At 40.8% G+C, this 25,167-nt stretch overlaps 1 protein-coding gene across 4 annotated transcripts in view; it reads left to right on the forward strand.

Annotated features, from left to right (window-relative positions):
• Positions 1-32: 32 nt before the first annotated feature.
• Positions 33-25,167, forward strand: part of TMED8 (transmembrane p24 trafficking protein family member 8) — a 79,915-nt gene continuing 54,780 nt past the window's right edge. For all 4 annotated transcript variants that reach the window (XM_053601131.1, XM_053601132.1, XM_053601133.1 and 1 more), the window contains exon 1: positions 33-430. In XM_053601131.1, coding sequence (XP_053457106.1) covers positions 313-430 — 118 coding nt within the window. In that variant the 5' untranslated portion in view covers positions 33-312. The remainder of the gene's footprint in view (positions 431-25,167) is intronic.

Genomic DNA, 25,167 nt, shown 5'->3' on the forward strand with positions numbered 1-25,167 from the left:
GATACCATGATTTCCGGCAGTGTCTTCCTGACTCTTCCCCAGAATTTTTTTGTTCTTTCAAGCCCAGGCATTAAAAATTGGCGAGCAAAAGCACGTCGCAACGCTCCGGGGGTCCGCGTCACCAGCCTCCGCTGCCCAGAGCTCCTGCGGCCACCCGGGGCAGGCGCGCTCTCCCCGCGCCGCGCGCCCTCCTTCCGGCTCGCGGACTCCCTCAGCTCTTCTACGCGCGCCGCGGCCGCGCTCGCCAGTCCTTCGGCAGTTTCCGGAGCCACTCGCAGCTGGCGGCGGAGACACTCGCGTCGCGAGCTGCAGATGTCGGACCGGCAGGCTGCTGAGGGGCCGGGTCTCTGGAGCCCGGCAGACCGCCGAGGGTCGGCGGGCGGCGTCGGGGACGGCCTGGGAGTGCAGGGGAGCCAGGCGGCCGCCTCAGGTACGCAAGGCCGGGGCGCTGGCGGGTGGGTGCCGTCCGGCCTCAGGGCCCCGCACCTCGGCGCGAGCCTCCGCCGTGCTTCCCCGCGGAGCCGATCCACCTCGGCACCTCCTTTCACGCTTGGGGGTCCCCCTTTCCCTGGGCGCAACCCCTGCCCCCTTTGCTGTCGCCACCCGGGCCCTGGGCTGTGGTTTAGGTCATTTTCTACTTCTGATTAAAGATGCCTTGCTTCTTGCCCCACTTCCTTTCTCAGGCCAGCCCAGATGGTAGGGACAGGGTTGCAATGCCCCGCTGCCTCTTCAGCTTCATCCTCGGTGCTGATCCTGTCTCTTCTGCCAGCCCGAAACACATTGGCGTCGCCGTCCCCTGCTTCTGGCTCCCCACCAAGTCCCCACCTCTGTCCCCTGACCCAGTCTCCCCAGGCTGGCAGTCTCGCCCTTCTCTGCAAAGAACCCCACTGTGCTCTGGCCTCCCTGCACGTAGGTCCTCTTGCTTGGCCACCATCCTTTCCATCTCCTACAGCGGGCGAGAGGAAAGGCAGAGTTGGGATAGGTAGGCTCTGGAGTCTTTTGATGTTACATAGTGGCCAAAGCAAAGGTAAGACATAGGAGTTTTGGCGATTTCCCTTATTCTTTAAGGCCCTTATCCGCCCTTTTGTTCAGGACGATGTCTAGATTTCTACCCACAGAAGTTCCTCTGTGTGGATTATTTCAGTGTCCTAAGATAAAAGAGTCCAGCTATCACACTTTATTCTTTCAGCCTCCTTATGGTCACCACACACGGTGCAAGTAAAAGGATGCTTTTTTGAAATACAAAAGGGTAAGGGGAGAGAGCTGTTCTCATTAAGTAGCAAATATCAATTAATTTTCTAGGTCTCGTATAAAAATAGATGCCTTGAAAGTATAGTGGTTGAAGCACTACTGTGGAGCCAGAGTGCCTGGATTGAAGTGGAATTCTTAGGCGAGGTACTTGGCTTCTGTTTGTCTCAGTTTCCTCATCTGTAAAATGTGACAGCTGCTTCACAAGATTGTTTGGAGGATTACTTGAGCCACTGTGTCTAAGGCGCTTGGCATGTAGCTCAGAGCACATACAATACTTGTTAGCTATTAGGAAATTACGTCTCTTTTTACTCAGTTGAACTCCCTGTGCTACCAGAGCGATTGTCCCTGCGTGTATTTCTTCCAGCATGCTGGGTTTTCCCCTTTCCTTCTTCCATCTTAAGTATCTCCCCTCTCACAATGGTGGTTCACTCAAACACTCATATGTGAATCACCCAGCTCTTTCCCGCAACTTTATCTTCTTTTACTTCAAAACATATTAACAATTTTTGTCTTTTTCTTTGGAACTCTTTTATGCTTTGTATTAAATTCAGAATTGTTGGGATTTATATAACATTATAGCAATGGAAATTCTAAGCATAATTTCTAAAAGAGGAAGCTGCAGCGGGAGCAAGAGCTAGACCCTGTCTCTAAAAATAGGCGTTGTGGTGGGTGCTTGTAGTCCCAGCTGCTCAGGAGGCTGAGACAAGAGAATGCTTGAGCCCAGGAGTGTGAGGTTGCTGTGAGCTGCGACTCCCTGGCACTCTATCCAGGGTGAGATTCTGTCTCAAATAAATAAATAAATAAAAGATGAAGCAAATAAACGCTAAGAAAGGTGTGTAAGTTAAGTCTCAAACACCAGTCCCTTGTGTGTGCCCATGTGTATAAATGAAGCATGTTTTTAAATGCCCCTTTAGGTCCTGGTGTGTTTACGGCAAACAAACCCAAACATTTTAGATAGAAAGAGAACTCTAGGAATATATTGGAAGATAGTGGGTTTGTCTCTGTGGGTCAGTTGGTAGGGCACCAGCCCCATATACTGAGGGTGGCGGGTTCAACTCGGCCATGGCCAAACTGCAACAACAAAAAAAAAAGCCGGGTGTTGTGGCAGGGGTGTGTAGTCCCAGCTACTCAGGAGGCTGACACAAGAGGATCGCCTAAGCCCAAGAGTTGGAGGTTGGTGTGAGCTGTGACACCATGGCACTCTACCCAGGGAGAGAAAGTGAGACTCTGTCTCAAGAAAAAAAGAAATGAGGTTAGATATTCATTTGTTACTGAATTAAGGGTTTTGGTTTTTCAATTTACCTTAAAAGCAGGAATTTGTTATTATCCAGAATAACCATTTTTAAAAAGCGTTCTCTGGAGAGAATACCTTTTGAGGGTCTTTATGTTTGCTGAGGTTTTGATGAAAAGGAAGAAAAGGATCTCACCCTCTCACCCTGGCTGGAGTGCAACCTTGAACTCCTGGCCTCAAGTGATCATCCCACCTTGGCCTCCCAAAGTTCTGGGATTACAGGTATGAGCCACTTTGCCTGGCCTGTAATTGTTTTTAATAGTCCTTTATTTGGGGCACCTGGGTTCTTCAATTCCCAAAAGGAGAGAGAAATCATTCCTTATATCATGAAATTCTCTGAGGCATGCATGGTTGCATCCCTAAGGGCAGGTGATTTCTTTCTTTCTTTCCTTCTTTCTTTCTTTTTTTAAGTTTAGAGAGCTTTGGAGAGAGTAAAGATCAAAGTCTGGTATGACCCTGAAGTCAGCAGTATAACTTAGTTATGTATGACCCAGAGAAGCTATCAATGCATTTAGATGTTGACGATTGGGAACACGTTAGGATTCAGCAGAACCAGGATTGTTACTGGTTCTAGGGAGGACTTAGAGCAGTGCAAATAAGTCTTTTTTACAATGATGGAAATATTTCACATCTTGGGGGGATTTTAATTTACATGAATTAAAATTTTAAATTTGGAGGCTACCAAATTGGATGGTGCAGGAGAGTAGGAAATCTAATGCCAAAGAGCCTATGTTTTATAGTCTTCTATTGCGGTTTTATGTCGAAATGTTAAAAATTTTTTTGCCTGTGGCTATTTTTTTTATAGTGGTTGTGTTTTCACAGTGTTCAAATAGTTGATCAGTCATGTCATGATTTAGTCTAGAGTACAGCTAAAGGTGTGTAACTGGAACAAGCAAGTCTCACTTACAGAGCTGAGGAGAAATTGGAATACATGGCCATTGGATTTTGTTGCAATGTAAACTCAGCTATTGTTTCCGTGTAAGCCTCTTGTATCTATATAATCACATAGCCTGCTTTTGGTTTCTTGGCACTGGAATCTAAAAGACCAGGCTAATTATCTCTTGGCAGCCTGTTTAGTAAGGGGGAAATCCTCTGAGGCCTGTTCTAAAGAACCCTGACCTATACTCAAATGCTTTAGGGAAAAAGAGCTTTTTGGTTCTCTTTGTAGAGAAAGTACAAAGCACACAGCAAGTTTGAATCCATAGTGTGATCAGAATGTCCGAAACCAGACTTTCGTAATATAGAAAGAAAACTCACTTTAAAAAAATTGGCACATATATTTCTTTCATTACTTTATCCAACCCTCCAACAACAAAAAAAATACCAATAAACAAAAGTAATAAAAAAAATTGTCAAATACAAAATCAGTTATTTTAACAAAATTTCTTTTACTCCTTCTTATCTTTGCTTTAGTGACCATCAATTATAAATTATTTTTAAGCTTCTGTTATTCCTTCTCTATTCATTGTGTCTAAGATTTTAGCCATTCAGGAATCCTGGTATTGATTTTGCTGTAATATGGAATTTACTGTTCCAATATTACTTGTTTACCATTTTTTTCTTTTTTTGAGACAGAGTTTCACTATGTCACCCTCTGTAAAGTACTGTGGCATCACAGCTCACAGGAACATCAAACTCTTGGGTTTAAGCTATTCTCTTGCTTCAGCCTCCCAAATAGCTGGGACTACAGGTGCCCGTCACAGTGCCCAGCTATTTTTTTGTTGCAGTTGTTAATGTTTTAGCAGGCCTAGGCTGGGTTTGAACCTGCCAGCCTCAGTGTATATTTCTGGTGCTCTACCCACTGTGCTACGGGCACCAGCAGGTTACTATTTTTTCTTTTCTTTTCTTTTTTTTACCTTTATTTTAGAGATCTTGCTCACTCACCCAGGTTAAGGGGGCAGTGGCATTATCTTAGCTCGATGCAGCTTCAAACTTCTGGCCTCAAGTGATCCTCCTGCCACCTGCCACCTGTGCCTCCCAAAGTACTGGAATTATAAGTGCTGTATTATATAGATTATAAGTGCTGATTATATAGATACAAGAGGCTTACACGGTACCAGCAACCACACCTGGTCTATTTTTTCTTTAAATTGACATTTAAAAGTTTTGTTTCATTCTAAATATCCATAATATTACTAGTTTGAGATATCTGTCAATTATCCCTAACACATAATAAAATAAATACATGTGCTTTAAAATAAGAAAAATTTCCTACAAAAAAAATTTTTTTTTTTGTACATGCCATCTAAATTTGCAAAACCTGTCCTGGTTTCTCTGGTCTTTTCTAGGAATATTTGCAAAATTGGCTTGTATTTGTCTGATACAGTAAAAGCTACCCTATAGAAAAATTGGCTTTTTCTTCTTTGTAATGGTTTAAATTTCACTAAATCAATTTAGGAAACCTAAAAAGCTCTGCTATTAATTGTTTTCTCTCCCTTTAGAATAGGACTGCATCTCCCACACTTTATACTTTTAGAAATAAACTGATGTTTTTCTTTCTCCTTTTCTTCCTGCCTTGCTAAGTCCCAGTTGCAAGTTGTTTTAACAGTAGTTCTTACATAATTTAGGGCATTCCTTTATTTTATTTTATGTTATATTTTATTATTTTTTGAGACAGAGTCTCAGTATGTTGCCCTCGGTAGAGTGCTGTGCCATCATAGCTCACAACCACCTCAAACTCCTGGGCTTAAATGGTTCTCTTGCTTCAGCCTCCCAAGTAGCCGGGACTACAGGCACCTGCCACAACGCCCAGCTATTTTTTTGTTGCAGGTGTCATTGTTGTATAGCTGGCCCGGACCAGGTTTGAACCTGCCAGCCTCAGTGCATGTGGCTGGCGCCACAACCACTGTGCTACGGGCGCCAAGCTTTGCCTCAGTTTTTCTATATATATATATTTTTTCAGTAGCGATGGGGTCTCACTTTTGCTCAGGCTGGTCTCAAACTTGTGAGCTCAAGCAATCCAGAGTGCTAGAATTACAGGCATGAGCACTGCACCTGGCCTAAGGGCATTCCTTTAAATACAGAAATCAAAAGCAGTATCTTTTTTTTCTGTGTGAATTAAACTGTTAAAATGCTATGAGAAGTGTCTCTTAGCATATGAAAATGCTCAATCTAACTTATCTTAAGAGAAATGGAAATCATAACTACACTGAGAAGTTTGTTAATTCCATATATTAGTATGGGTATGCGGAAACACTAATTCATTTGCTGATGGCATTGTAAATTAGTACAGATGCTATGGAGGGCACATTGTCAGTATCCATCAAAATTACAATATATGCTCTCATTGACCTGTTCTTCCAGGAATTTATCCTATAGATTTATTCATACTCCTATTTATTGACGTAGACACAAAGTTATTATAGCATTGTTTGCAATGGTAAGAAATTAGAAAGAACATAAATGTCTATCTGTAGGGAGCAGGGTAAATTAAGGAATATCCATCCAATGAAATACTGATCAGCTATAGAAAAGAATGAGGAAGTTTTTCATGTACAGTTATAGAAAGGAATAAATATAAATAAATATAAATAAATCTGAGATATAAATGGGAAAAAATAAAATACACAGTAGTGTGTCAGTATACTCATTATTTGTATAGAAAAGATCGAAAAGACAAACATAATTTTCTTGATATATATGACATACCACGTATCTTTGGGAGACTTCTCATACCACAAACCCTAATACATTGATGCTTTTGGAGGTAGGGACTGACATGGGAGGAAGTTTTCACTGTATACGTTTATGTTTTTTGGCTTTTTTTTTTCTTTTTTTTTGAGACAAGAGTCTCATTTTGTTGCCCCGGGTAGAGTGCCATGGCGTCACAGCTACAGCAACTGCAAGTGATGTGAGCACCTGTAGTCCCAGCTACATGGGAGGCTGAGGCAAGAGAATAGCTTAAGCCCAACGGCTGGCTATTTTTTTGTTGAAGTTGTCATTGTTGTTTAACTGGCCCTGACCGGGTTTGAACCTGCTACCCTCGGTGCATGTGGCCAACGCTGTAACCACTGTGCTACGGGCGCCGAGCCTCAAATGAATTTTTTATGAAATAAAGTTGGTAAATCTCCATGGAGATTAATTTTATGTTATTCTTTAAATCCACTGGTATCTTTGATTATATTTATATTTATTTCTTTTCTGTCTAAAAATTTAACCCTTAGTTGGACATTGTGGCGGGCTCCTGTAATCCCAGATACTTGGGAGGCTGAGGCAAGAGAATAGGTTAAGCCCAAGAGTTGGAGGTTGCTGTGAGCTGTGACCCCTTGGCACTCTACCGAGGGCAACATAGTGAGACTCTGTCTCAAAAAAAAAAAAAAAAAATTTAACCTTATTGAAGTCTTCATTGTGATGTAAATGAGAGGATAAGCCAAGGGGAGGGAGATAGAACCACTGCTTAGATAAACTGATATTGTTAATCAATGACAGAGAAAAGGCAGAATTTTAAAACTTCATTTTGTTTCATATTTATTCACTAAAGAGAAGAGAGTAAAAAGGCAATATGGGTTTCTGTTTTCAAAAATGGCAGACTAGATAATTGTCTCTTACTGGGGCAATTAGAAAATATGTATGAAGTATAAACATCTATTTGAAGATACTAGAGAGATAGCAAGATAATTACCCAGCTATGATCCATGTAAGAGATATAAAGATAGAGTTCCAAGGATGAGAGTCTGTTCTGGGGCTCCTTTGTCCTTTGAGGGAATATGCTGGATTCCTGAATAGGGATGCTGAGTAGCAATGCCATGAAAAGTGCGTCCTTAGACTAAAGTAACCAGGATTAATGTTCAGGACCCATCAAGTAAAAGGAAACCTGGTGAACCCCAATTCTTCTGGGTTAAGACCGTGAAAGGCCATGTCCTAGAAGTAGTAGGCATTGGAAGGACTGCAGCTCAGCTTCAGAAACATCTGAATTCATGAATTGGATTAAGATGACCTCATGGTGCTAGTATCCCCAAGGGTTCAGTAGAAGCAAAAGCACATCCTCTCTGAAGGATCATTCTAGGTGTTAAGAAATTTGAACAAATAAACTTGGGAACAATTTCTGGCATGTATTAGAAATGACCAGACGTGAGAAAAACAATATGAACAATATCAAGAGAAACAACAAACACAGTAAAAATGGATCCATGGGAATACCAGATTTTGAAATTACCAATTAAAAAATCAAAACGAAAATATTAAAAGTAGGTAGAGAGAAATGACAGTCTACCTTCAGAGGATTAGACTTATATCTGACTTCTGCATATAACAGTGAAATCTAGATTATAACACTAAGAAAATAACTACCAATATAGTTTTTTTTCAGTGAAAATAATCTTTAAGAATGCAGGCTATATCAAGATATTTTCAGACAATTAAAAACAGGATTTATCACCCATAGACTTGCACTAAATGAATAACTAAAACCTTCAAGCAGAACCAAAACGTGTGGTGGCTTACTCCTGTAATCCTAGCACTCTGAAAGGCTGAGGCAGGCAGATTGCTTGAGCTCAGGATTTCGAGACCAGCCTGAGCAAGAGCAAGATGCTTGCCTCCACTAAAAATACAAAAAAAAAAAAAACTGAAGCAAGAGGATCACTTGAGTCTAAGAGTTGAGGTTGCTGTGAGCTATGGTGATGCCACAGCACTCTATCCAGGGCAACATAGTGAGACTGTCTCTTAAAAAAAAAACAGAATCAGGGTGATCTCAGATGAAAGAAAAATATCAATTCAATCTCTTTCATTAATGTAAGTGTAAGAAGTCATCCAAAAAATATTAACATTCTGAATCTGGCAATGTAAGTAACCAAGTTGATTTTTCCAAGAATGCAAATTGGTTTTGTGGTGGTATTGTTTTTGAGACAGAGTCGCCCTCAGTAGAGTGCAGTGGCATCACAGCTCACAGCAACCTCAAACTCTCAAACTCTTGGGCTTAAGCGATTTTCTTGCCTTAGCCTCTCAGTAGCTGGGACTACAGGGGCCTGCCACAAATCCCAGCTGTTTTCTTATTGTAATTGTCATTGTTTGCCACTTCCGGGTTGGGTTTGAACCTGCCAACTCAGGTGTATATGGCTGGAGCCCTAGCCCCTGAACGACGGGCACTGAGCCTGCAAATTGGTTTTAACATAACTCTTTTTTTTTAGAGACAGGATCTCCCTATGTTGCCTGGGCTGGCCTTGAACTCCTGAGCTCCAGCAATCCTTCAGCCTCAGCCTCCCAAGTAGCTGGGATGACAGGCACATGGCTCTATGCCCAATATAACATTTTTTAATAAGATAGTATAAATCACCATTTTAATATACTAGAGGAGAAAAATATGGTCAGCTTAACAGATAAAAAAGTGATAGAATTCATCATCCATTTATGATTAAACATTCTTAGCAAACTAATAATAAAAGGAAACTTCCTTAATTGGATAAATCACATCTATTAAAAACCTATAACAAAGCTGGGGGCGGCGCCTGTGGCTCAGTCGGTAAGGTGCCGGCCCCATATACCGAGGGTGGCGGGTTCAAACCCGGCCCCGGCCAAACTGCAACAAAAAAATCGCTGGGCGTTGTGGCGGGCGCCTGTGGTCCCAGCTACTCGGGAGGCTGAGGCAGGAGAATCGCCTAAGCCCTGGAGTTGGAGGTTGCTGTGAGCTGTGTGACGCCATAGCACTCTACCAAGGGTGATAAGGTGAGACTCTGTCTCTACAAAAAAAACAAACAAAAGGGCGGTGCCTGTGGCTCAGTCGGTAGGGCGCCGGCCCCATATACCGAGGGTGGCGTGTTCAAACCCGGCCCCGGCCAAACTGCAACCAAAAAATAGCCAGGCGTTGTGGCGGGCGCCTGTAGTCCCAGCTATTTGGGAGGCTGAGGCAAGAGAATCGCTTAAGCCCAGGAGTTGGAGGTTGCTGTGAGCTGTGTGAGGCCACGGCATTCTACCGAGGGCCATAGAGTGAGACTCTGTCTCTACAAAAAAAAAAAAAAAACCTATAACAAAGCTGGGCATGATGGCTTATGCCTATGATCCTATCACACTGGCTGAGGTGGGTGGATTGCTTGAGCTCACGAGTTCAAGACCGTCCTGAGCCAGTGAGACCCCCATCTCTAAAAGTAGCTGGGCTTCGTGGCTGGTGCCTGCAGTCCCGGCTACTGAGGAGGCTGAGGCAAAAGGATTGGTTGAGTCCAAGAGTTTGAGGTTGCTGTGAGCTATGGTGCATGAAGGCAACAAAGTAAAACTGTTTCAGGAAAAAAAAAAAAACAAACAAACCTATAACAAACATCACTTCATGCTGAACAGCTTGAAAGTTTGCTTCTTAAGATTGGGAATAAGAGAAGAATGCCCACTCTCACCATTTCTCTTCATAATTTTACTGGATATTCCAGCTAGTACAGTCAGGCAAAAAAATAAAAGAGACGGATTAGAAAGAATCTTGTTGGATCTGTTATTTATAGATGATGACTACGTACATCAAAAATGTAAAAGAATCTATAAATAAATTATTGGAATAAGTAGTTTTCTTTGCTTTTTTGTTATTAATTTTTTTTAGAGACAGGGAGGGGCTCACTCTGTTGCCCAGGCTGGAGTGCAGTGACACAATTGTAGCTCACTATAACCTCCACCTCTAGGGGCTCAAGTGAGCCACCCACCTTAGCCTCCCAAGTAGCTGAATACAGGCTCACACCACCACATCAAGCTAATTTTTCTTTTTTAATAGAGATAGAGTCTCACGGTGTTGTCCGGGCTGATCTTGAACTCCTGGCTTTGAGTGTTCCTTTTGCCACCTGTGCCTCCCAAAGTGTTGGGGTTAAAGATGTGAGCCACCACACCCAGCCTATAATTTTGGCAGGATTCCTGGGTACAAAGCCAGCCTATAATTTTGGCAGGATTGCTAGGGGCAAAGCCAATATGTAAAATTCTATTCATTTACATATACCAGCAACAAAGTTAAACATTTTTTTGTAATATTTATCAGAGTAACAAGAAAGTTCAAATACCTAAGAATTAAGTTCAGGCTCGGTGCATGTAGCTCAGCAGCTAGGGCACTACCACATACACTGGAGTTGGTAGGTTCAAATCCAGCCCGGGCCTGCCAAAGAACAATAATAACTACAACCAAAAAATAGCCAAGCGTTGTGGCAGGCGCCTGTAGTCTTAGCTACTTGGGAGGCTGAGGCAAGAGAATCACTTAAGTCCAAGAGTTTGAGGTTGCTGTGAGCTGTGATGCCACATCACTCTACCGAGGGTGACAAAGTGAGACTCTGTCTCAAACAAAAAAAAGAATGCATATGCAAATCTTTATGCAAAAGATTATAATACATCATTGAGAGAAATTAAAGAATATCTAAATAAATGGAAGAATACATCATATTCATACAGTGGAAGATTCAGTATTTTAAAGATATGAATTCTTCCTGACATAATTTATAGAAAAATTCAATTCCAATAATAATCCCTGTGGGATTTTGGTGTTATTTTTGGGTGGAATTTGACAAGTGGGTTCTAAAATATAAGTAGAAGTGAAAGCCCATAATAGGAAAGATCCTCTTGAATAAGAACAACAATGTGGGAAAATTTTCTGTCAGACATCAAGACTTTAAAGCTTTTTTTTTTTTGAGACAGAGTCTGACTATCCCCTTGGGGAGAGTGCCATGTCATCACAGCTCACAGCAACCTTAAACTCTTGGGCCCAAGTGATTCTCCTGCCTCAGCCTCTCAAATAGCTGGGACTACAAGTGCCTGCCACAACACCCAGCTATTTTTTTGTTGCAGTTGTTTAGCTGGCCCGGGTTGGGTTTGAACCACCACCCTTACTGTATGTGGCTGGCACTGTAACCTGTGCCATGGGTGCTGAGCCAAGACTTTAAAGCTTTTATAGAATAGTTAGATATGCCCTAGGGACAGAATCAAAAGCCTAGAAACATCCTCATTTGCATGGATGCTTGCTTTGCAGCAAAGCAAAGATTGTACCATACAGCAGTTGTGAAAGGACAGTAAATGTTTCTGGGACAATTGACTATCTTAAGAGAAAGGAAAGTAAAGAAAAGAAACTTGATTCTTAGCTAACATACAATATACACAAAAATTAACTGTAGCTAAGTTACTGATCAAAATGTGAAAGGCAATGCAATAAGCACCTACAGAGATAGGAGAATATTTTCAGATCTTAGAATAGTGAAAGAGATCTTAAATAGGACAAAGACAAATTGATAAATTTGTCACTACATTAAAGAAAAAGAAAAATTGATAAATTTTCACTACATTAAAAGAACTTTGCTTCATCAAAGGACACCATTAAAAAAGTGAAAAGGTAAAAAAAAAAAAGTGAAAAGGTAACTTACAATACTGGAAGCAACACATCTAAGTGGCAAAAGGTTTGTATCTGTAACTCCTATAAATAATAAAAAGACAGTTCAGTAATAAATTTGTTGGTGCAAATATAGATTGGTATGGCTATTGTGGACAATAGTATGGAGGTTCTTAAAGAAATTAAAAATAGAACTATCCTGTAATCACAGCACTTTGGGAGGCCAAGGCTGAAGGATTGCTTGAGCTCAGGAGTTCAAGGCTGCAGTGAGTTATGATTATGCCACTGCACTCCAGCCTGGGTGCAGAGACTCTGTCTCTAAAATAAGTAAATAGAACTATCATATAACCCAGCAATCCTCTTTTTGGCAGGCATATACCCAAAGGAAATTAAATCACCGCCTTGTAAACATACTGCACTCTCATGTTCATTGCAACATTTACAGTAGCCAAGATATGGAAACAAACTGAGTGTTCCTGAGCAGATGAATGGATAAGCTATGGGGGTGTGTGTGTGTGTTTTTAAGAGATTCAGCAGTTAAGTTCATGAACTCACCCTAGAAAAAGTGCCACATACTTCATTGGTGAATATTACTATGGTCACCTTCCAAGTACTCCTTATAGGAAGCTATACTAGTGCCTAGTTCACCCTTCAAAGCAATTTTGGAATTCTTTCTGGAATGGCCATCAGAACTGTTGACATATCACTCTTGATGTCCTGATTGTCACCAAAATGTCTTCCTTTTGATATTTCCTTTATTTTCAGGTAAAGAAAAAAGTCACTGGGGGTAACTGGGTGAGGAGGAAGATGTTTGATTTCTTTTATTATTATTATTATTCGTAAATCATAGCTGTGTACATTAATGCGATCATGGGGCACCATACACTGGTTTTATAGACCATTTGACATATTTTCATCACACTGGTTAACATAGCCTTCCTGGCATTTTCTTAGTTATTGCATTAAGACATTTATATTCTACATTTACTAATTTTCACATGTACCCTTGTAAGATGCACCGTAGATGTAATCCCACCAATCACTCTCCCTCCACCCATCCTCCCCCCTCCCTCCCCTTCCTCTCCCCCTTCCTCATATTCTTAGGTTATAACTGGCTTTCATATGAAAGCCATAAATTAGTTTCATAGTACGGCTGAGTATATTGGATACTTTTTCTTCCATTCTTGAGATACTTTACTAAGAAGAACATGTTCCAGCTCCATCCACGTAAAGATGAAAGAGTAAAGTCTCCATCTTTCTTTAAGGCTGCATAATATTCCATGGTGTACATATACCACAATTATTAATCCATTTGTGGATCGATGGGCACTTGGGCTTTTTCCATGACTTAGCAATTATGAATTGGGCTGCAATAAATATTCTGGTACAAATACCTTTGTTATAATGTGATTTTTGATCTTCTAGGTATATGCCTAGTAGAGGAATTACAGGATTGAATGGCAAATCTATTTTTAGATCTCTAAGTGTTCTCCAAACATCTTTTCAAAAGGAATGTATTAATTTGCATTCCCACCAGCAGTGTAGAAGTGTTCCCTTTTATCCACATCCACGCCAACATCTCTGGTCTTGGGATTTTGTGATATGGGCTAATTTTACTGGAGTTAAATGATATCTCACAGTAGTTTTGATTTGCATTTCTATGATGATTAAGGATGGTGAGCATTTTTTCATGTGTCTGTAGGCCATGCGCCTGTCTTCTTTAGAGAAGTTTCTGTTCAAGTCCCTTGCCCAGCCTGTGATGGGATCACTTGTTCTTTTCTTACTTAAACGTTTGAGTTCTCTGTGGATTCTGGTTATTAAACCTTTGTCGGAGACATAACCTGCAAATATCTTCTCCATTCTGAGGGCTGTTTGCTTGCTTTACGTACTGTGTTCTTGGCTGTGCAGAAGCTTTTTAGTTTGATCAGGTCCCAATAGTGTATTTTTGAAGCTGCTTCAATTGCCCAGGGGGTCCTCCTCATAAAATATTCGCCCAGACTGATTTCTTCAAGAGTTTTCCCTGCACTCTCTTCTAGTATTTTTATAGTTTCATGTCTTAAGTTTAAATCTTTAATCCAGTGAGAGTCTATCTTATTTAATGGTGAAAGGTGTGGGTCCAGTTTCAGTCTTCTACAGGTTGCCAGCCAGTTCACCCCGCACCATTTGTTAAATAGGGAATCTTTTCCCCACCGAATGTTTTTATTTTATTTTATTTATTTATTTATTTTTTATTAAATCATAGCTGCGTACATTGATATGATCATGGGGCATCATTCACTAGCTTTACAGACCGTTTACCAAGTTTCACATATACCCTTGTAAGATGCACCGCTGGTGTAATCCCACCAATCCCCTTCCCTCTACCCACCTCCCCCCCCCCTTTCTCCCTTCCCCCTATTCTTAGGTTGTAACTGGGTTATAGCTTTCATGTGCAAACCCTAAATTAGTCTCATAGTAGGGCTGAGTACATTGGGTACTTTTTCTTCCATTCTTGAGATACTTTACTAAGAAGAATATGTTCCAGCTCCATCCATGTAAACATGAAAGAGATAAAGTCTCCATCTTTCTTTAAGGCTGCATAATATTCCATGGTGTACATGTACCACAATTTATTAATCCTTTCATGGATCGATGGGCACTTGGGCTTCTTCCGTGATTTAGCAATTATGAATTGAGCTGCAAAAAACATTCTGGTACAAATATCTTTGTTATGATGTGCTTTTTGGTCTTCTGGGTATATGCCCAGTAGAGGGATTACAGGATTGAATGGCAGATCTATTTTTAGATCTCTAAGTGTTCTCCATATCTCTTTCCAAAAGGAATGTATTAATTTGCATTCCCACCAGCAGTGCAAAAGTGTTCCCTTTTCTCCACATCCGCGCCAACATCTCTGGTCTTGGGATTTTGTGATATAGGCTAGTCTCACTGGAGTTAGATGGTATCTCAAAGTAGTTTTGATTTGCATTTCTCTGATGATTAAAGATGATGAGCATTTTTTCATATGTCTGAAGGCCACGCGCCTGTCTTCTTCAGAGAAGTTTCTCTTCAAATCCCTTGCCCAGCCTGCAATGGGATCCCTTGTTTTTTTCTTGCTAATGCGTTTGAGTTCTCTGTGGATTCTGGTTATTAAACCTTTGTCAGAGACATAACCTGCAAATATCTTCTCCCATTCTGAGGGCTGTTTGCTTGCTTTACTTACTGTGTTCTTGGTTGTGCAGAAGCTTTTTAGTTTGATCAAGTCCTAGTAGTGTATTTTTGAAGCTGCTTCAATTGCCCGGGGGGGTCCTTGTCATAAAATACTCGCCCAGCCCAATTTCTTCAAGGGTTTTCCCTGCACTCTCTTCTAGTATTTTTATAGTTTCATGTCTTAAGTTCAAATCTTTGATCCAGTGAGAGTCTATCTTAGTTAATGGTGGAAGGTGTGGGTCCACTTTCAGTCTTCTACACGTCGCCAGCCACTTCACCCAGCACCATTTGTTAAATAGGGAATCTTTTCCCCACTGAATGTTTTTAATTGGCTTGTCAAAGATTAAATAACGGTAAGTAGCTGGATTCACCTCTTGGTTCTCTATTCTGTTCCAGACATCTACTTCTCTGTTTTTCTGCCAATACCATGCTGTTTTGATCACTATTGATTTGTAGTATAGTCTGAGGTCTGGTAGCGTAATTCCTCCTGCTTTGTTTTTATTTCTGAGTAATGTCTTGGCTATTCGAGGTTTTTTCTGATTCCATATAAAACGAAGTATTGTTTTTTCAAGATCTTTAAAGTATGACAGTGGAGCTTTAATAGGGATTGCATTGAAATTATATATTGCTTTGGGTGGTATAGACATTTTAACAATATTGATTCTTCCCAGCCATGAGCATGGTATGTTTTTCCATTTGTTAATATTTTCAGCTATTTCTTTTCTTAGAGTTTCATAGTTCTCTTTATAGAGATCTTTCACATCCTTTGTTAGATAAATTCCCAAATATTTCATCTTCTTTGGCACTACTGTGAATGGGATAGAGTCCTTAACTGTTTTTTCAACTTGACTGTTGTTGGTATATATAAAGGCTACCGATTTATGAATGTTATTTTGTAACCTGAGATGCTGCTGTATTCCTTGATCACTTCTAAAAGTTTTGTAGTAGAGTCCCTAGTGTTTTCCAGATATACTATCATATCATCTGTGGAGAGCGAAAGTTTGATCTCTTCTGACCCTATATGGATACCCTTGATCGCCTTTTCTTCCCTAATTGCAGTGGCTAAAACTTCCATTACAATGTTAAAAAGCAATGGAGACAATGGGCAGCCTTGTCTGGTTCCTGATCTGAGTGGAAATGATTCCAATTTAACTCCATTCAATATGATATTGGCTGTGGGTTTGCTTTAGATGGCCTCTATCAGTTTAAGAAATGTCCCTTCTATACCGATTTTCTTAAGTGTTCTGATCATGAAGGGATGCTGGATATTATCAAAAGCTTTTTCTGCATTGATTGAGAGAATCATATGGTCTTTGTTTTTTAATTTGTTTATGTGCTGGATTACATTTATAGATTTATGTATATTGAACCAGCCTTGAGATCCTGGGATAAAACCGACTTGGTCATGATGTATAATTTGTTGATGTGTTGCTGGATTCTGTTTGTTAGGATCTTGTTGAATATTTTTGCATCTATATTCATTAGTGATATCGGTCTATAATTTTCTTTTCTTGTTGGGTCTTTTTCTGGTTTGGGGATCAGGGTGGTGTTTGCTTCATAGAACGTGTTGGGTAGTCTTCCTTCTTTTTCTACCTTTTGGAACAGGTTGAGTAATATAGGTACTAATTGCTCTTTAAAGGTTTGGTAGAATTCAAACGTGAAACCAGCTGGTCCCGGGCTTTTTTTTTTTAGGGAGGTTTTGTATGGTTGATGCTATTTCCAAATTTGATATGGGCCTGTTCAACATTTCCACTTGATTCTGGCTAAGTCTTGGAAGGTGACGTGCTTCCAAGTATTGGTCAATTTCCTTTAGATTTTCATATTTCTGAGAATAAAGTTTCTTGTAATATTCATTAAGGATTTTTTGATTTCTAAGGAGTCTGTTGTTATTTCATCTTTGTTGTTTCTGATTGATGAGATTAGAGATTTTATTCTTTTTTTCCTGATTAGGTTGGCCAAAGGTTTATCTATTTTATTGACCTTTTCGAAAAACCAGCTTTTTGATTTATTGATCTGTTGTATTATTCTTTTGTTTTCAATTTCATTTCATTCTGCCCTAATTTTGGTTATTTCTTTTCTTCTACTGGGTTTGGGGTTGGAATGTTCTTCCTTTTTTTTTTTTTTGTAGAGACAGAGTCTCACTGTACCGCCCTCGGGTAGAGTGCCGTGGCGTCACACAGCTCACAGCAACCTCTAACTCTTGGGCTTCCGCGATTCTCCTGCCTCAGCCTCCCGAGCAGCTGGGACTACAGGCGCCCGCCACAACGCCCGGCTATTTTTTGGTTGCAGTTTGGCCGGGGCTGGGTTTGAACCCGCCACCCTCGGCATATGGGGCCAGCGCCCTACTCACTGAGCCACAGGCGCTGCCCTGGAATGTTCTTCCTTTTCCAGTTGCTTGAGATGTCCCATTAAGTTGTTAACTTCCTCTCTTTCCGTTCTCTTGAGGAAGGCTTGTAGTGCAATAAATTTCCCTCTTAGAACTGCCTTTGCGGTGTCCCAGAGGTTCTGAGAGTTTGTGTCTTCATTGTTGTTTTGTTCCAAAAAATTGGTGATTTCTTTCTTAATCTCATCTCTGACCCAGCTATCATTCAGCATTAGGTTATTTAACTTCCATGTTTTTGTATGAGTATGCAGATTCCTGTTGTTACTCAGCTCAAGTTTTATTCCATGGTGGTCCGAAAAGATGCATGGAATAATTTCTATTCCTTTAAATTTACTAAGGTTAGACTTGTGACCTAAGATGTGATCGATTTTCAAGTAAGTTCACTGGGCTGTTGAGAAGTATGTGTATTCAGTTTTGTTGGGATGAAATGTTCTGTAGATGTCTGCTAAATCCAAATGTTGGATGGTTAAGTTTAAATCTAAGATTTCTTTGCTGAGCTTCTTGTTGGAGGATCGATCCAACACTGCCAGAGGAGTGTTGAAATCTTCCATGATTATGGAGCTGGAGAAAATCAAGTTGCTCATGTCTGTTAGAGTTTCTCTTATAAATTGAGATGCATTCTGGTTGGGTGCATAGATATTAATAATTGAGATCTCATCATAGTGAGTATTACCCTTAACAAATATGAAGTGACCATTCTTGTCCTTCCTTAGTTTTGTTGGTTTAAAGCCTATTGTATCTGCAAATAAAATTGCAACACCTGCTTTTTTCTGATTACCATTTGCCTGAAATATGGACGACCATCCTTTCACCCTGAGTCTGTATTTGTCTTTTAAGTTAAGATGTGACTCTTGTATACAACAAATATCTGGCCTGAGTTTTTGTATCCAATCAGCTACCCTACGCCTCTTTAGAGGACGGTTTAAGCCGTTCACATTAATGGAGAATATTGATAAGTGTGGTGAAGTTTTAGGTATTGAGTTTTTCAAAAGTCCAGTGGGCATTTTTAATCCTTTCGCCAGTGTGGAAATTGATCCGAGTTTGATCCGAAGTTTCTGAGTGAGTTTACTTTTGTTGTGTAGGATTGGGTTGGTCATTATGGAGGATAGGTCTGAGAATATACTGAAGAGCTGGTTTTGTTATGGCAAATTTCTTCAACATATGAATGTCATTAAAGTATTTAATTTCTCCATCATAAATGAAACTCAGTTTAGCTGGATACAAGATCTGGGGTTGAAAGTTATTTTGCTTTAGGAGATTAAAAGTCGGTGACCACCCTCTTCTGGCTTGAAAAATTTCAGCAGAGAGATCTGCAGTCATTCTAATATTCTTCCCTTTGAAGGTAATGGTTTTCTTTCTCCTGGCAGCTTTGAGGATTTTCTCCTTCATATCAATTTTAGTGAAGTTAATTATGATATGCCTGGGGGATGTCTTACTGGGGTTGAGTCGTGCTGGGATTCTGAAGCTGTCTGCTATCTGAATTTCAGAATCTCTAGGCATGTCTGGAAAATTCTCTTTTCTAATTTCATGCAGAAGGGCCTCTGTGCCCAGTGAGGCCACTTCATCTGTTTCTAGAACCCCTATGATTCAGATATTCGCCTTGTTCAAATTATCCCAGAGCTCTCGGAGAGAATGATCCATTTTTGCTCTCTATTTCTCTTCCTCTTTGAGAGTTTGGAAACGTTCAAAGGTTTTATCTTCGATGTCAGAAATCCTTTCTTCTGCTTCCTCCATTCTGTTGCTGAGGGATTCTACTGTATTTTTCATATCTTTGATGGCTGCAAATTCTTGTTTCAGTGTGTCTAAGTCTTTGGTGGTTTTGTCTTTAAAGTCGTTAAATTCTTGAGACAACTTTTGAATTTCTCCTCGAATTCCTAATTCCACTTTGTTAATCTTGTCTGCAATCCAAATTCTGAATCCAATTTCTGACATCTCAGCCAGTTGTTTATGAATGGGATCTTCAATTGCATCTGCCATATCTTTCCTTGGGGGGGTTGATCTATTCTGGTTATTCATGTTACCAGAGTTTTTCCTCTGATACCGCCCCATGGTTGTTTTACTCCCTCTGATTTTTTCCCCTGGGGCTTTGTCAGGGTCCCATACAGTGTTGTGGCCTGAGAAACTGAGGCCCTGTCTGGTGTGGTGGGGCTAAGTGGTTCTGTCTTGTTTTCAGCTGGTTTCTGTTCCACCCTAGTGAAACAGATACTTTGGATTGAAGTCTCAGCTGTGGAGAAATATCAGCAATTAAGTCACCCCGCCCCCCACCGGCAAACAATTGGAGAAGAAAAATCAAACCTTCCCCGTGCACCCAGGGCACCACCTGATTTGTCCTCAGGCGATTGGTTCAGTTCAAAAAGGTCGAAATCAATTGTCTACGTCTGCACCTGTCTCGGGTGAGAGAGTGTAAGAGGTCTCTGGGAACTGGATCACAGGGGTCTGGTGACTACTCTGGTGTGGCTTGCTGCAGTGCTGCGTGGAGTCAGGAGAAGCCACCCAGCCAATAAATCAGTCTGGGAAGGTTGCTGCCTCTTTCGCCACCTTGCACCACTTCACATCCAGTCACTGATAGCCCTGCAGTTGGCTGACCCAGTTGCCTGTAGTGAATCGGTACTCCAAGAGTTTGTACCTGCCTGAATCACAAGGAAGTCTGCCAGGCCGCTGCGCTCTGCCTCTCTCCAGCAGGAGGAGGTGAGGCCTGACAACCTCGGGCACTTGATGAAGGTTGAGGGGTTTTCACTCAGGTCCAGTCTCGCCCCTGATTAATGTTACTGACAGAACAGAACAGAACAACTCTGCGGTTCCCCTGCAGAAGAGAAGCTGAATTGAGTTCCAAATCAGCTTGTCTTTGCTCCTGTATTGTCTATAGGCTGACGATCCCTTGAAGGCCAGGTGCGTCTTAGGTTTAGTGTAAAGCGGACCTCTGGGTCAGCCCCACCCTGGGAGTTTCCCTGGTTTGCAAGTTGGAGTTGCCTCAGGCAAACTCAGAGTGTCTGGTTGCCCAGGGAGACAGGGGGTGTGGCTTCAGAATATTCGGTAGTGAGCCGTATTGCTAGCAAAAGAGGGCAGGTGCTTTATGGCTCAGGCAATGGCTGCTCGGTGTAGCTCCCCTCCGGCCAACCGTCCTCTCTCTGCTCCCATACCCCAGAGTCTGCACTGACAGGCTGCAGCCCAGCACTGTCTACACCCCTTGAACAATTGCCCAAGAGTCTGGACCCCTGGGGGACAGGCCTCCAGACCTTGGAGCGACAGCAGAGGGGAGTGCGGGGAGCGCTGGGAGCCTGGGGTTGTGGGCAGAAAACACACAGAGCTTTACACAGTTTTATGCTTGGCCGTATTGTCAGCAAAAGACGGTTGTCGCACTGTGCCTCAGGGAACTGCCACTCTGGTGCAGTCCTGTCTCCGCCGACCGACCGGGACTGGCCTCCAGACCCCACTGTGAGCGAAGGGGAGCGCTGGGAGCTCAGAATTCCAGGTAGAGACTATATACAGTTTATACAGTTTTATGCCTGGCAGGAGGATGCCGTGGCACCCTAGCAGGGGAGGTAGGTCCAGTTTTTAGGGGGTCTCTCCCGTGGAGTGTAGTGGGAGGACCTTTGAACTCTGACCGGTTGTTTGTGGGGCACTCTGAGCCGTTCCCATGGGGGAGGGGACTCCCGTCCACTTGGTGATGGATTTTGTACCTTTTGTTTGTATCCTTGTGGTCGCAGCTTGCCTCAGCGGGGTTGACGTGCATTCTACAACCTTCTCTCTTAGTGCAGCTCAAATCCACCAGATTACTTGCTGAATTTTTGTCCCTTAACTTTCCTTCTGGATGGGAGCCTCTGTGGAAAGCTGCTTCAGTCAGCTATCTTGTCTCCTCCCCTCCCCACTGAATGTTTTTAATTGGCTTGTCAAAGATCAAATAATGGTAAGTAGCTGAGTTCATCTCTTGGTTCTCTATTCTGTTCCCTACATCTACCTCTCTGTTTTTGTGCCAGTATCATGCTGTTTTGATCACTATCGATTTATAGTATAGTCTGAGATCAGTAGCGTGATTCTTCCTGCTTTTTTTTATTTCTGAGTAATGTCTTGGCTATTCGAGGTTTTTTCTGATTCCATATAAAATGAAGTGTTATTTTTTCAAGGTCTTTAAAGTATGACAGTGGAGCTTTAATAGGGATTGCATTAAAATTGTATATTGCTTTGGGTAGTTTGGACATTTTAACAATATTGATTCTTCCCAGCCATGAGCATGGTATGTTTTTCCATTTGTTAGCATTTTCAGCTATTTCTTTTCTTAGAGTTTCATAGTTCTCTTTATAGAGATCCTTAACATCCTTTGTTAGATAAACTCCCAAATATTTCATCTTCTTTGGCACTACTGTGAATGGAATAGAGTCCTTAACTGTTTTTTTAGCTTGACTATTGTTGGTATGTATAAAGGCTACCAATTTACGAATGTTGATTTTGTAACCTGAGACGTTGCTGTATACCTTGATCACGTCTAAGAGTTTTGTAGTAGAATCCCTAGTGTTTTCCAGATATACAATCATATCATCTGCGAAGAGCGAAAGTTTTATCTCTTCTGACCCTATATGGATACCCGTGGTTGCCATTTCTTCCCTAATTGCGATGGCTAAAACTTCCATTACCATGTTAAAGAGCAGTGGAGACAATGGGCAAGCTTGTGTGGTTCCTGATCTGAGTGACCAGGTTTCAATTTAAGTCCATTCGATGTGATATTGGCTGTGGGTTTGCTGTAGATGGCCTCTATCAGTTTAAGAAATGTACCTTCTATACCGATTTTCTTAGGTGTTCTGATCATGAAGGGGTGCTGGATATTACCAAAAGCTTTTTCTGCATCAATTGAGAGAATCATATGTTCTTTGTTTTTTAATTTGTTTGTGTGCTGAATTATATTTATAGATTTACGTATATTGAACCAGCCTTGAGACCCTGGGATAAAACTGACTTGGTCATGATGTATAATTTGATGTGTTGCTGGATTTTGTTTGTTAGGATCTTGTTGAATATTTTTGCATCTATATTCATTAGTGCTATTGGTCTATAATTTTCTTTTCTTGTTGGCTCTTTTCCTGGTTTGGGAATCAGGGTGATGTTTGCTTCATAGAACGTGTTGGGTAGTCTTCCTTCTTTTTCTACCTTTTGGAACAGGTTGAGTAATATAGGTACTAGTTCCTCTTTAAAGGTTTGGTAGAATTCTGATGTGAAGCCATCTGGTGCCGAGCTTTTCTTTTTAGCAAGATTTTGTATGGTTGATACTATTTCAGAACTTGATATAGGCCTGTTCAGCATTTCCACTTGATTCTGGCTAAGTCTTGGAAGGTGACATGCTTCCAAGTATTGGTCAGTTTCCTTCAGATTTTCATATTTCTGAGAATAAAGTTTCTTGTAATATTCATTGAGGATTTTTTGAATTTCTGAGGAGTCTGTTATTTAGTTATTTAGTTTTTGTTATTTCTGATTATTGAAATTAGAGATTTTACTCTTTTTTCCTTTTAGGTTAGCCAAAGGTTTATCTATTTTATTGACCTTTTCAAAAAACCAACTTTTTGATTTATTGATCTGTCGTATAATTTTTTTTTTTTTATTTCATTTAATTCTGCTCTAATTTTGGTTATTTCTTTTCTTCTGCTGGCTTTGGGGTTGGAGTGTTCTTCCAGTTGCTTGAGATGTCCCATTAAGTTGTTAACTTCCTCTCTTTCCCTTCTCTTGAGGAAGGATTGCAGTGCTATAAATTTCCTTCTTAGGACTGCCTTTGCAGTATCCCAGAGGTTGTCTTCATTGTCGTTTTTGTTCCAAAAATTTGGCAGTTTCCTTCTAAATCTCATCTCTGACCCAGCTATTATTCAGCATAAGGTTATTTAACTTCCATGTTTTAGTATGAGTATGCAGATTCCTGTTACTGAGTTCAACTTTTATTACATGGTAGTCCGAGAAGATGCAAGGAATGATTTCTGTTCCTTTAAATGTACTGAGGTTAGACTTGTGAACTAAGATGTGATGGATTTTGGAGTATGGTCCCTGGGCTGATGAGAAGTATGTGTATTCAGTTTTCTTGGGATGAAATGTTCTGTAGATGTCTGCTAAATCCAAATGTTGGATGGTTAAGTTTAAATCTAAAATTTCTTTGCTCAGCTTCTTATTGGAGGATCTGTCCAGCACTACCAAAGGAGTGTTGAAATCTCTGACTGTTATGGAGCTGGAGGAAATCAAGTTGCTCATGTCTGTTAGAGTTTCTCTTATAAATTGAGGCACATTCTGGTTGGGCGCATAAATACTAATAATTGAGATCTCATCATATTGAGTATTACCCTTAACAAATATGAAGTGACCATTCTTGTCCTTCCTTACTTTTGTTGGTTTAAAACCTATTGTATCTGCAAATAGAATTGCAACACCTGCTTTTTTCTGATTACCATTTGCCTGAAATATGGCCGACCATTCTTTCACCCTTAGTCTATATTTGTCTTTTAAGGTAAGATGTGATTCTTGTGTGCAGCAAATATTTGGCCTCAGTTTTTGTATCCAGTCAGCCAACCTGTGCCTCTGTAGCGGACATTTTAAGCTGTTCACGTTAATGGAGAATATAGATAAGTCTGGTAAAATCTCGGGTATTGAGCCTTTCGAAAGTCCGGTGGACATTTTTAATCCTTTCACCACTGTGGAAGTTGGAGTTTGATTAAAAGTTTCTGAGTGAGTTTACTTTTGTGGTAGAGGATTGGGCTGGTCATTATGGAGGATAGGTCTGAGAATATCCTGAAGAACTGGTTTGGTTATGGCAAATTTCTTCAACATGTGAATGTCATTAAAGTATTTAATTTCTCCATCATAAATGAAACTTGGTTTAGTGGGATACAGGATCTGGGGTTGAAACTTACTTTGTTTTAGGAGATTAAAAGTCATTGAGCACCCTCTTCTGGCTTGAAAAAGTTTCAGCAGAGAGATCTGCAGTCATTCTTAGATTCTTCCCTTTGTAGATTATGGTTTTCTTATGTTTGGCTGCTTTCAGAATTTTCTCCTTCATATTAACTTTAGTGAAGTTAATTATGATGTGCCTGGGGGATGTCTTATTTGGGTTGAGTCATTCTGGGGTTCTGAAACTGTCTGATACCTGAATTTCAGAATCTCCTGCCTTGCCTGGAAAATTCTCTTTCATAATTTCATCCAGAAGAGCCTCTGTGCCTTGTGAAGCTACTTCATCGCTTTCGGGGATTCCAATGAGGAGGATATTCGCCTTCTTCGAATTATCCCAGAGCTCTCTGAGAGAATGATCCATTTTTGCTTTCCATTTCTCTTATTCTTTGAGAGTTTGAGAGTGTTTGAAAGCTTTGTTTTCAATGTCAGAAATCCTTTGTTCTGCTTGCTCCACTCTGTTCCTGAGGGATTCTACTGTATTTTTCATATCTTTGAGGACTGTAAATTCTTGCTTCAATGTGTCAAAATCTTTGGTGGTTTTGTCTTAAAATTTGTTGAATTATTGAGATTACTTTTGAATTTCTCCTCAAATTTCTAATTCCAAATTTTCCTCCATTCTATTAATCTTGTTTGCGATCCAAATTCTGAATTCGATTTCTGACATCTTGGCCATCTGTTTATGAATGGGATCTTGAGTTACATCTGCCATATCTTTCTTTGGGGGGGTTGATCTACTCTGGTTATTCATGTTACCAGAGTTTTTCCGCTGATTCCGCCCCATGATTATTTTACACTGTTTGACTTTTTCCCCTGGAGCTTTGCCGAGGAACTCTACAGTGCTACGGCCTGAGAAACAGGTGACCT

This window comes from Nycticebus coucang, chromosome 9, assembly GCF_027406575.1.
Source record: "Nycticebus coucang isolate mNycCou1 chromosome 9, mNycCou1.pri, whole genome shotgun sequence".
NCBI lineage: Eukaryota > Metazoa > Chordata > Mammalia > Primates > Lorisidae > Nycticebus > Nycticebus coucang.